We start from the raw sequence: 13,802 nt of genomic DNA on the forward strand, positions 1-13,802 counted from the left end.
TTATTAATACATATTATTAATGACACTTTGCATATTCTGATTTGAAGTAATTGGGAAAAGCCACTTTCAATTTCAATTTCCATAAAATGATATTTATCCAGTTCTAATAAGGGCTGAACACAACTGTGAAAGGAATATCTAGCTAAAGAATGCCAGCTAAAAGTTCACTAAGATTTTTTTTCAAATTGTCCTGTTAGATGGTTTTGCCACAGTGTCCCTGGTTCTTTTTTAAGGGCCCCTTGAAGATGCCACTGAGGATGAAGAAGATGAGTGCCTGTCTGAGGAAAATGATACTGTCTCAAAAGAAGACTTTCCATTGGAGGAAAGCTTTTCTGCAGAGTTTGAGCCTGAAAATCTGAGCTGTGAAGAAGTGGAATACTTTTGTAATAAAGGTAATAATTGTAGCCAACCTGTTGAGAGAATACTGGCCAAACTTTGTCCAATTGGTCAAAGAGATTTCTTGGTTTTAAACAACAAAAAGCCCTATTAATGCTACCTTAAAAGCAGGAAAAAGAGTCACTTGGGAAATTAAGTCTGGTAAGGAATAAATATTTAAGTTGAGCGACACTTTTCAGGGACATGAATCATCTTGCCTTAGTGTTTTCCTCCAAGTGTTATTTTCTACATATTTTTAACTATAGAGAATAGGCCCCAGAAGTCAATTATTATCAGATCTGAAGCTAGCAATGCAGCATGTCTGTTCATTGCTTCTTTGCCTAGGAAACATTGCTAGGAAAACAGATTGTGACTGTAGATTCAAGGATTAAAATAGAGCTTTTTATAGAATTTATTATGCGCAGTAGAAAACTAGTGATTTGTGAAAGGATAACTTTTGAAGTTGCAAATACCTTTTTGGTGCACTTGTTACTTGTGAATTATTGAAAATTGAGGTGTTCTAGCATAAGACACACCAGTTCATTCTTACCAGTTCAGTCTGCAAGGCTATGCTACTTCCCAGTCAGCTGGCAGAAAAACACACTGCTGTTATTTAGAACATTGCATTAACCTTCTTCCTGCCAGATATCCACTTGATTGTTTTATTATTTGTCTTCTGCAGGTAAGGGTGCCTATCAAATAGCTGAAGTTGTTGTCGTGGTGTTCTGTTAGTCCACAAATCCCTCGGGCATTTGGATGTTGATGGTTTTTCTGTCTTTCTGTTCTTTCCCAGATATTGGCATACATTTTCCCATGATAACTTGATATGCTTCTGGTTTTGTATTATTTTCATCTGTCTTGGACAAAGTCAAATAAATGCATTGGACGAGTCAAGTGCTCTGACTGCAGAATATCAGTCCTTCCTAGAGTCTTCAGTCATCAGTGGCAAGGGCATTACTATGTATTTTCTACATATTCTCTATGCAGCTTCTACAGGTTCTTGATATTTAGTAAGTCACCCTGAGAGATGAAAACAGTCTAATCAATAGTTTGGAGTTCAGCTGCTACAAATCTTACTGTGAGGAGAACCAGATTATGAATTTATTACTATTACAACTGCAATGTGAACAAGTACCAGAATTACTTTGTGTTCAGTGGTTCACATGCCTTTCAGACACCGTTTTCCTTAGCCAGAAAAAAGTACTCCTCCTCTTATTGGCAGATCTAAGTAAATATTTAAGCCACTATTTGGATAATTGTTACGCTGGTGTCTCCTGAATTCCTCCTGTCAGCAGTGTTATACTATGTCCCACTATTAGTTCATATCATATCATCATATATCTATCATATCATATCATATCATATCAGTTTCATTTAGTTACGTCTCTATACTTCTTACTGCATTTCTAGGGTCCAGCAATGGAGAATACTATGGCTTTAGGTGAAACCAAGAACCAAAAAAAAGATTTCTTTTTTTTTTTTAATAGCAATCAATATTGCAAATTTACATTGAATTTCAATTTATCTTGGATCTTCCCTTTAAATAAACACCTCTTTTAGGAAAATCACTGAATCACTATATTAAAGAAGATCAGGCATCAAATGGGAATACATTTAAATCTGAATCTTGGTTATATGTTTTATTAAAGACATATGCTGATTCTTCAGACTAAATACCATGTCACTTCCCAGCAGTTTGTGTGTTGTCGTTATAAAAGAATCTTAAGTCTCTTCAGTGGAACTACTGCAGAAGAGTTGAAAAGAAGATTTCTAAAGATCAAGGGGTACATAAAATTTCTAATCTACCTCCAGCTGAGGCAGTGTGAAAAAAAGTCCCACTTTGAAGCAAATTTGGAATCCCCCTGGAAAAGGATGGAATGGGAGACTGGAAATGTGCTGGGATTTTGTTAATGTCTCAACTTCTGTTGAATGTCCTACTTCTTCAGGATCACATCTTAAGTGTCATTAACATGAGGCTGCCTGTGTTTTTTCTGACGATAAACCCTAAGAAGACAAAACTAATCTGGAATGCAAATAAATTTATTTTGTGTTCCTCTCTTAGTGGAAGAGTTTGTGACTATTATATACTAAATACTAAAATTTAGAAAAATTCTTGCTTTTTTTTCATGAATCTGTCAAGAATTCTTAGCCTTTTGTTTTTCTTTGTAGTGCTTCAGTATTGAAATTAAAAGATAGTATGAGAAATAAACTTTTCTTTTTTATAGAAATATTTTTAACATCATCAATAAAAAGTCATTATGAAAATGAAAAAGAATGAAAATTAGATCTGTACCAAATAGGTTAGTAAACAAATAAAGGCAGTCTAATTTCTGTTTTGGGGGTCTGATTTTTGATTTTTCTTCTGCTCTTTGATAATATTGCAACATGTAAATGACAAATATTTCCAAATAAGGGAAAAATGAGTGTAGATCTGTGTTTTCTGATGCATCAGGTTTTCTTTTCCCAGAAATATGTCAGAACTGGCATGGGAATCCATCATACTATCTCTGAATTTTGCCCTTGCTAGCATGGACCATTAATGGTTTTAGAATTGAAAGGTGTTTTCTTGGATATAAATTTTATCTGTCCTGTCTCCCTATTTCCCTCCCCTGGGGTTTCTTCCCAGCTGACCCAGAACAAGAGGACAAATGAGTAGCGGGGCTTCCTGCAAGAATCAAGAGGCATGGGGACAAGTGACACAGCTGTTGGGGAGGAGGTGTTTGTGAGGCTTCATCCATGGTATGTTTTTTATACTTACCCAGCTCTGTAAATTCAAGTACCACCTAAAACCAGGGGCTTTTTGCTATACAAACTACGTACTGAAGGCAAAAATTTACTGAAGTCACAATTCATTTTGAGGAATGAGAATAGAAGATTTACAGGTTCACAACTTGGTAACTTTGGCTTCTTGAAGAGATTTTCCTGTCAAACTGTGCCTGATGGTATTATGAGAGAGAGCAGTCCCTTACTGTCTAAATTGCAAACAGGAACTTTATAAAGCCATACTTTTCCCATTTTATTTGGGTTTTGTGCGATAGATGCAGCAGAATAGTTGCCAGAATTAGAAGGTGAAGGCGAAAACCTCTGCAAAGTGTAAAGCAAATTAATCACATTGATTGAGCTACATGTCATTTTACAGCTTCTCGGTTTCCAAAATTTTGACTTCCCGCTATTATTTTTTCATTCTCCTTTTGCTTGCCAATGGCTTTTATGACAAGGAATCTGGAAAATTTCTCCTCTCCCATGCTTCTGCAGAACCACAAAATTAACTTTACTGCATGTGAATATTTATTCCTATGTTGTCTTCATTTACACTCAAATGTGAAGAGGTGAACAATGGTTTAAACATGTAAATATCCAAAGCTGAAATGGAAATTACCAACCTACTATTTGTCAGGGATTGATTTAAGCTCCCAACTCTGTTTTTTTTTTAACCTTTTGGATGAAGAGCTTCATAATTGATGGCAGTTAAGTTTGATTTGTTTTCAGTTTTGACAGTGAGATTAGGAGAAAGAGAGTATTTTGGAAACAGGATAATAGAGTTCTACTACAAATCTGCACTGATCTCTATATTTGAAGTAGAAACAAAAAACTTTGTAGAAGGTAGCCTTGATGACAGTGTATTACATTTTGTCAGTTTGAAAACAGCCTTTGAAAATTGCTGTTTGTGTTTAGTTACTACAAATTGCTGAATATTTTTTTAAACAGGTGGCATCTGCAATCAGAGTCTATCAGATTAAAATTAACTCAGATTAAATTCAGATGTAGAAAATTTATTACTTAAATGTTAGTATTTCAACACTCTGTGCAAGGAGAAGGTAGTCTGCCTCCCTTGCAGAACAGGGATAGGCTGGATTTGGAAGCTAGGAGATAGGACATAAAGATTAAATTTTTTCTCCTGGAGGTTGGAATAAGAAAATATTAAAAAGAGGTTAAAAGAGGTGAGACGTGTGATAGGACTAATAATTGGAGAAGCACAGATAATAGGAGTGGAAAAACAACAGAAGAATACAAAGGCCAAGTTGAAGGTGATGGGGTGAAAATAAAAGTTCTAAATCAAGATAATTTGTGAGCTGAAGTAGTTTATAGTTGATGGTCTAGTCTCTGATTTCTGGCATCCTGTCTAGATACCCTCAGAAAAAATAAAAATAAAGTTCTTGTCTGTTACTTAAAAAGTTTTCTATGCTCATATGGTGTCATCTTTTACTCTCTGTGAACAGGAAGGGGAATAGGAGCTTTGGTGACTTGATAGTAGTGGTAACCAGCTAAACAAATCCTTGTGACCTTCCTAGCAGAAGTGTTCAATGAGGGTTTAACTTTCAATGGAGAATTATCCTAAGCAATAAAAGAGATCACTTGAGATTAGTAGATAGTTAAGTAGCTGTGTTCACAGAAGGAAAGAGGCAATGGAGAAGAAAATGGAGGAGGTTTATAATCAAAAGAGTAAATGTTGAACTGTTTCCAGAAAAAGGAGGCAAATGAAGGAATGTTCATATCTGATAATTAGTGAAAGAAGGCAGGTTCATTTCTTGTTGCTGGCCAAGACAGTTGAGTCAAATTCTCCTGTTCATTGCTTGTAGTATGATTATTGCTCTTGTTCCTCGTGTTACGGGTTTTCTATGGTTACTTCATCACAAGGCAGCATTGGCACCAGCCCTCAGTGGAAGGACATTCAGAGGCCATAAAACTCCAGGTGGCAGATGGGAAAGCAAATGGGTTTTGCTCCCCAGTGTTGACTGTGCTTCAGCTGGTGACATAGGGTGATAGGGAGGATACATGAGGTGGGATGGAGAGTGATTCAGGATGCAATGGTTTTATGGTCTGTAGTATGCACTACTATGTATGTCTGCAGCCATATGTGTTTGTAGCTGGTTGAGTGGTTTGGGTTCCTGATACATTGGTATCTTTATTTGTGGGGGAAGAGGAAAGTGAGGGGAATCCAGTGCAGTCTGAAACTAATATAAATTCTAAGTTTTAAGTCAGCAAGTAGGAAATACAGGGAATATATATGGCCTGGATCCTAAGTGTATACCTGGTTCTCTATTCTCATATTCTTCTTGGGCAGGAACGGATGAGTTCCAAACCTGAACTAAGTTCTCTGTTAATGTACACATAATCATCCTCATGTACATTGTTACTAGCCTGCCAGACCAGCTTGGGGCTGGAATGTTTGATATTAAACCATGTGACCTGATTGTGCAGGCAGGCCTCTGATTCAGAGAAACAGCTGCAGTGTGAGTGTTCATACAAGAAAGCATATACAAAGCGAAGTTTGTCTGTGTATTAATCTATCCCTTCATACTTCATCTGCAAAGCTATCATGCTACCATCTATAATAACACCCTGAAAATGATTTCCATGTGTCCTTTTTTTCCTCTATAGTATGACTTTGTGTCTGTGTGTATGTCTGTGTGCAACTGTGTAAATATTCCTTCCTTCTTTCGTGTTACGCATGTAGTGACTAATAATATGCTTGGATTTTCTGCTTCTGGATCAAACAGTAGATTTCGGCTTTCTTTTCTTTTTTTCTCCCCATTTTTTTAATCAGGAACACTTTAATAATTTTTTTTTCTTTCTCAGTAATGGATTTCGTGACGAATTTCTACCACTTTTGCTATAGCACAAGTAGGATCAGCAGGAGGCAGCTATACCATAATCACTTTGAGCTCAATAAGGAGATCTTTACAGGCAACTTTGTTCTTATTTCTTAACGGGATTAAGAAGCTCAGCTCTTTAAATTCTTGCATATAACACTGACATTTCGAGGGTGTGTTTGGACCAAGGAGTTCAAAGAGAAGGAATAAAAAAGCAAAGCCAATATGACTTTGTTTTTTACCTTGCTGCAGGAGCAGTTTGTGCAAATCGCCTATAAGCTTATTGACCTGAATCTTTGACTCCTTGTTTTCTCTGGATTTGGCTGGAGTGTAGACACTGATAGAGCACTGATAGAGGTGATTGCACAGCCCTCGGCTTTGCTTGGCATCAGACACCGCCCCCCCTGCCCGTGCCTGACATTATCTTTCCCTGGCAATATTTCTGTTCTGCTGCAGTTAATATTCCTTTAAAGTTTTTAGATTATTTTTATTAATTGTATTTTATTTATGTAGAGTTTCTGACTAAATGAAGGATACATTCATTGTTTTTGGTAATCAGAGACAGAAGAGGGCATGTATCTATTTTCATGTCCTAGGATAACTAGAATATGCATAAGAATAAGCACTACTCCTTCCAAGAATGCAATAGTTACCTCTTACTGACTTGTCTGCATATTTGTGACACTGTTGGATTCTCATATTCCCCAGAGTAAGGATTCCTTTATCTATATCACATTTAGCTGAAACAACTTTAGAAGATGAGGCCAGAGGATCTCTTCACTTTCTACAAGTACCTGACAGAAGGCTGTAGTGAGGTGGGGTTCAGTCTTTTCTGCCATGCCTGCAGTGAGAGGATGAGAGAAAATGGATGTAAACTGAGGAAGGGAAGATTCAGATTAAGATTAGATGTTGAAAAAACACTTTTCACTGCTAGGCATGAGGGTGGTGAGGCACTGAAATGGGTTGCCCAGGGAGATGGTGGAGTCACCACCCCTGGTGTTGAAGAGGTGTCTGGATCTGGCTCTGGCTGATGGGGTTTAGGGGATACAGTGACAGTGCTGGGAGGACAGCTGGACCTGATGATCTTAAAGGTCCCTTCCAGCCCTGACAATTCTATGATTCTGATCTTCCATACTTTTTGTCAGATGCTGAATATGGACAAAGGAAAAAAGGGGCTTCTCTGATAACAGCTTTTGAACATGGCTAAGTCAGAATTAGATTGGATCCTACCAGGGTGAAAGGGGATCTTTTTCATCTGAACATCAGTACTTGCCTTGTGCTTTACCTCTTATGGTTTCTCATTTTTCTCTGCTACTGCAGCTCAGAGGACCACCTGTTTTCTTTCTAGAAGGGAAAAGAGATATCTGAAAAGATTGAAGTGATTTTTTTTTCACTATTCACTAGAGAGCATGTAAGGGCTTCCAAAACCAAAGTACAAGCTTTTCTATTCTGTACTTTTTTATTTACTGATAACCCATATTTAAACCTGTCAGGCCATATTTTCAGTCCCACTTAAACCTATGTAGGTATTAACATCAACTTTAGTTGGATAAAAATTTGACCTAAGTTAAACAAGCAAACCCTTCTTCTAATCAAGACATTGAATACTTTGTCATGAAGCAGAAAATTGTATCTCAAGAAGAAACTAGAAAGCTACTTTTCAAGAAAAAAATACATAGATACAAATAGAAAACATTATTTTAACTGAACAGAATTAAAAAGTGCAAGGAACACTTAAACAGCTTACTCAACTTTAAGCAGTTTATCAAAGCAACTCCAGCCTTTTCAGTCAGCACATTTTGGTTTTCTTAAGAACAATGAAATTCTGAATTCTATCTCAGCTAGGGATATAATTCATGAAGGGATTATTTGGTTACAACAAGTAGTGTAATGTCCTCTTTCTATAAAGTCACAAAACTTGAACTTATATTGACGTAAATTTGAAGTCAAATTTGACAGAATATGAATTGCAAATTAATAAGGGTAATCTTCTTTAAAACATAGGATGCACAAATGACAAATTTAACCACATGTTCTTAGTTCAGGTGTACTGTACATCTGTTTCTAATTTTGTTTATAATGAATGTCCATTTTGTCTCTTTCTTGTCTTACTTGGTGGCCCTGACACAAAAATCTTGAAAATGTTTGAAGAATTCTAAAACATGGCTGAAAAAAATTCTTGTCAACCCAGGCCCAAAAAGCAGACTCACTCACAGGTTGTGCACTATATGGGTATATTTGCAGTAATTTAACTCTGTAAAAATAAATAAAGCAAATACCGCAATTATGTCATCATTGGATAAATATTGATAATACAATAATAAATATTGATAAGACAAATATTATTGCTGGAAAGAGAAAATGAAGCACAAATTTTTGACTGCTAAGTCTTTTTTTGGGCTTTTACTCACAGAAGCCTAGACTGGTTTATTATGTGTATAACAACATGTATGTGTATGTGTATGGCTGCTTCTGATATTGAACTATCTGAAGGGTTGATTATTTCAAATGAAAACATCCAGTTGTTTTCAACAAAGTAAATTAAGATTTCACTGTGTAGGAACAGGTGCCTATTGCTACTATTTATCTAGTCGTGTGGAAGCCACCTAAAAACTGGATTCGTATATGATAATGATTCCAGCTGCAAAGTGAAAAATGAGGTGTTCTTGTTGGATGAATTCTTACAGGAGATTGAATATTTCTGCAGTAGAGATGGAACAGAATTGTTATATAATTAAATTGAGATGTGAATGTGTAGAAGAGCCTTCAAACTTAGAATTTGAAACTTGTTAGAATTTCTCTGAAGTAATCTCTCTGTTCTGCTGCAGGCTGGTTTAAAATCTCATAGATTGTTGATTTCCATTGAAATAATTTTTGAAAATTTTATTAAGCAACAGGCTTTATTTGTGGCATGTAAATATCTTTTAAAATATGCTTCTGCTGCTTTTCTAATCAAGTGCTTAAAGCTATGTAGCTTGAACCCCAGGCTAGTACTTGCATATGTCTAATAGAGTTCTTGTATTTGAAGTTTTAATGGGGAAAGATTGAAAAGATGTGAGACTTTTTTTGCTTTTTTTTAATTGATAGAAGCTCTTGAGTAGCCAGTGTATCTGAATGATGCTCATTTGTAGTACAAATGTTTATAGACTTTCTCCCTAAAGATTAGAATATATAAAAATATATACATATACATATATATATACATATATACATATATATATTTTAAATCCATTAATAAAAAGAAAGTCAGGAATACCATTTAGAGAACACTTTTACTGTTCTGCAGGAAATACATTTGAATGAGTGAATCCTTGTCTTGAAAGGACTTCAAAAGCAAACAGTGGCAATAATGAGAACATATCAAACATGTAGAGAAAGAGTAAGGCCAGACTTAGTCTAGATGAATATGCTGCACAGCAGTGTCTTATCCCAGGAGAAAAGTGCTGTAGCTGAAATGGTTAGAAATAATTGACACTGCTTTTTAACATGATCACTGTGCTGAAATGTAATGTGTCAAGATGTCATTTTATTTAACAAAATGGTGGTTTTAATAGGAACCAAAATAGTTTCATACCACTGTTTTGTAGAGCTAATGGCTTGCACGTATGTGGGCACTTGCCAACACTTGAATATTCACAGTCGAATCCAAAAAATTAGGGAAAGAGACAATGCACTGTTTCTGAGATTTGCTGGACAAATAATTCTAAGAGTGCTTAGGGTAAATGGAAGCATACAGTTATTTCAAATGAGGTTTGTCCCAGGAGAAATTATGATTGTTAATCAGCATGACAGAAAACAATAATTGCTTGCAAAGCAGCAAAATATTGAGGAGATTAATATAATCTAAAATAAAATGCAGCAGATGAACTTGTTCATACTTTCAGGTATGTTACCAAATCAATCTTCTGAGGGTCAGATTTTGCTCATACTTTCTGTATTTGTTGAATAGTGTGTCTCAGTTGATTTTTATGGGCTTCACTGAGATTATTTTTGATATGTAACTGATGAATTGATAACAGTCTGGAAGTAATAGCACCAGATTTCTTCCTCTCTGTATCTCTCTGTCTTTGCAAGGCTTGTAGAGTAAACCCATTTGCATGGCACTGCAGTTGGTTATCTTGTCCTAGTATCATTTGGCAAATATGATAAAGTGTGGAAACATCCCTCCCATATTTTTTAGTATCTTTATTCTCACAGTTCTATTACCATTCTGAAAGCTTACATAATTTTTTTGCATTATTTTATACCCAGAATGGTTTATATCTGCAGAAACCTGCATTGCCACTACAATTATAATTAAATATATACATAGAATACTTTAAAAAGAGATAATCCACAATAAGGTTAGTTAAGGCCCATTAGATATCATTGGTATTCTTAATAGTGTGTGCTGCTAAAAAGTATATTACATTGAATGAATTAAGCATTTGTATTTTAAGTTGTATATGGTTTATTTCAAAGTTACTGAGTGTGACTTTTGAAGAGAGGTTCCTGGCAACAATCCTCAGTTTACAGTGTTTCTTAGGATTCAAGAGCAGGATTATCAGTGTGCGTAAGCGCTGTTACTGGTTGCAGGCATTGAGATAAAACAAATAAAAAAGGGCCATTTTTGATTGCTGATCTACAGTTTCTGAAGCTCTGGCATCTAGTTCGTATGTATAGTCTCAGAATCCTTGTTTGGTTGGATCTAGAGTTAGGCCACTGTGGCAGAAAGGAGCAGGCCTCCTCCCCCTTCACAGCCCGTCACACTGGGCCATCCATGAGGTTATGTCAAATGAAAGTCTACAGTGAGTGACTCCCCAAGTCTTTGCACTGCATCTATTTTCTCTTTTGGCAATACAGAGTGCTACAGGCTTTGCAGCAATTTATTTCTGAACTGATTTATTATAATTGAGAAGTGATGTTTCATTCTGAACAGCTATATGAGGATGTTAACAATTTAAGTTTATATTTATGCTGCCAGGAAGAGGGAAAACAAACTGAATTTCAAACTTGTATTGTTCTCTCACTCTAATAGAAGCTGCTGTGTGCTTTTTGTGACTGGTACAGTCCTTCACCCAAAGCTATTTTGTCGGATGATAAAACCATGAGTGTATGAAGCTTGCACGTTTTTCATCTCTTTTATGACCTTATCTTTTGTGAGCGGCTCCTGTGAAGGTATCCTAACTATAGGAAGCACCTGGTAAACATACATGATATCTATGCCGTGATAAGCAGTTGCAAACAAGAAAGTAGATCTGTCAGTTCTGAACTGTTCATTGTTAAAAATACTTTGTTGATTTAGCTGATTGCGCAATACATTATAGAGTGCCTAACAGCTGCTATAACCTTCCTAGTTGAGAAAGTTCAATAGTTATATTGTACGAGACTTCTGTAAGAGCCTAATACTGATAGGAACAACATGGATTAAAGCAGCAGGATTGAGAAGAACTGCTAACCCATGTGCTTCTATAAAATACCACAACTACTTGTGGTACAAGCTGATTAAGTACAAATTGGGAAGTCTTTAATTTGTTAAAAAGATTAAAGTGAAATTACTTGTTAATATTCAAGTCTCTCCTTTCCTACTTGTCAGCGTTGTCAGAGAAGTTGGAGTTCTCTCTCTCATGCTTTTGGTAATATGTCTTTTCTACAGTCTTTAGATTACCTGACCAACTTTACCACCTTGAATTACAGTGAATTGTCTATTAGATAAACACTAGGCTATTTAAACCACGTTAAAAAAACTTGAACTGTTTTTGAATGCTGTCAAGATGAAGGTCAAGATGAAAATTCTATCCGCATTACATATTGAAGTTATTTGAATAAGACGGGTTTTTTTTCCTCTTAGTTAAGCAGTATTTTGTGTATTCAGCATTTCAGTATAAGTCAGAGATTTGTTTCCCCCAACTTTAGCTGACTAAAGATAGGTTCCTAGTCTAAGCTGTGTGTTTAAGAGGATGATTCATTTCAAGTCTCTCAGACACCAAGAGGGGTCTCATATCTCAGGCATCCTAGAATAGGATAAATCACTCAGGAGGTTTCTTTCTTCCCTGCCTATAGGAGTGTCTACATAAGTAGTCTGGACTAGCTTAACTTTCAGGCATCTAAGGTTAGAGGTGATGAGTTCTGCCAAAAGTGTAATTTAAATACCAAGTATAGAGAAGTAGTGGAAATTCCAGTAGACTTACTTGACTCATGACTGAACATAGTTTATGGTATTATATGTTGCTTACTCATAAAGTATTTTTTCATGCAATAGTCATTTAAAGGACATAATTCACTTACCAGGCTTGGTTGCTAAGAAGCAACTGCTTAAACAGAAGCAGGTTTTGGTTCATTTTAGAGTACTTACACCACTCTTTGGTGTTGATAGGAAAAAGTTATTTATCCTTTCATTTAACTACAAAGTGTAATTGAGCAGCAAAGTAAAAGAAGAGTGTGAGATAACCCAAAATAATGGGATTAGAAAGGAATCAACAAGTTAGTAGCACATGGGTAGCATATATAGGCAAAAAGGATTTGATTGGACTTGGAAGAAATAAATAATTAATGTCCTGGATCCAATTAAATGTCTACACCTCTAAATTGAAGAAAAATGTAATCAGTTGGAAAATAAATATAAGAAACGGTTTTATTGAGAGACTGAAAAGTAGTCAGTGACTGAACAGAAAGAGTAAGTGATGGAAAGAAAATAAATTCGGAAAGGAAATAAACTCCTTCGTGCTAAGCAAATGTTAGCTGCTAAAGTAGCTTTAAGTATGGGGAAAGAAAAGAAAAAAGCTTGAGAGATGTGCTTTGTTATCAGCTCTTCTGCTAAGCCTCCTTTTGGGTTTTTAAAGTTGCAGTGTCTCCAGCACCAAATGGATTTCTTGGTTGCACATTTCAATCTGACATTGATGCTCAACTGAGCCTGGGATAGACTTCACTGCCTGGTGGATTTGGAAATTGACAGTAATGTACCATTTATTGGTTTCAGTAGCAGATTGGAGTAACTTGAGGGAACAGGAGAATTCAGTGTGGTGATATTTTGGGTGTGTAATGCATGCACTTGGCAATTGGGAATAATAGAAAATATCAATGAAAATAATTGAGAATACTTTTAGATGCAAAGTTTTCCGTAATGTAAATTCTACATTTTATCTACTCTATATGCACAAGACATGCATCAATTCATTAAAATTTGACTGTGAAAACCATGTAACACTATAATTCATGAAATACTGAAAAAGCAAGTTAATGGAAATTTAAGTCATCAACTAACATACATTTTCAGATTTTTCCTCATCTCCCAGATGCTTAATTACTGTGTAGTATAGGTTTTGTACCTTAGCTGTTGTTCTGTCCTTTTACTTTTCAGCCCAATCTTTTCACTTAATTTTGTCCTATTTAATGCTAATACTTTTATTTGTTTATGTTCTGAAATTTGCAATTGAAAATTATGTTGCTGAAATTTACAAGCTAACACCAGGTTGGCATATATTATAGCCTGGAAGAACTTACAGTGTTTTGGAGGTTCAAGTGTCCAATTATCTGTGCTTCTTTTCTGTCTAAAATAATTGCTATTTCTAGATTTTGCTGTTATTGTCCTGATTTAGTACACACAGTGGAAGAAAAACATTTGCATTCTATGCAAAGAACATTCTAAGAACTGTCTGTGTTGGTTATACATCTTAAGTTAGGAAACAAGAATTACCCTTGCCGTGAATTTCTTTCCAAAATTTTCAAGAAACTGGTGTTGATCATGCCAGGTCTGAACTTAGGAAAATATTCATTTGTATCTCCACTGAAAGACAAATATTTGCTGCTTTAAGTTGCTATGAATATAGAAAAATCAAGATAAAGTTGTCTAAT

At 35.6% G+C, this 13,802-nt stretch overlaps 1 protein-coding gene across 5 annotated transcripts in view; it reads left to right on the forward strand.

The window, feature by feature from the left end:
• Nucleotides 1-13,802, forward strand: part of ZFPM2 (zinc finger protein, FOG family member 2) — a 304,484-nt gene that overhangs the window by 56,070 nt on the left and 234,612 nt on the right. For 3 of the 5 annotated variants that reach the window (XM_085572437.1, XM_085572438.1, XM_085572440.1), the window contains exons 2-3: nucleotides 234-392; nucleotides 3,002-3,114. The exons of 1 other annotated variant lie outside the window; for it this stretch is intronic. Coding sequence is in view for 1 of the 4 variants with exons in the window: in XM_021546439.3 (XP_021402114.2) it covers nucleotides 234-392 (159 nt within the window). In the remaining 3 variants the exon portion in view is untranslated. The remainder of the gene's footprint in view (nucleotides 1-233; nucleotides 393-3,001; nucleotides 3,115-13,802) is intronic. One more of the 5 variants, XM_021546439.3, reaches the window with a different exon arrangement.

The sequence above is a fragment of the Lonchura striata genome, chromosome 2 (assembly GCF_050655825.1).
Source record: "Lonchura striata isolate lonStrDom1 chromosome 2, ASM5065582v1, whole genome shotgun sequence".
Classification (NCBI taxonomy): domain Eukaryota; kingdom Metazoa; phylum Chordata; class Aves; order Passeriformes; family Estrildidae; genus Lonchura; species Lonchura striata.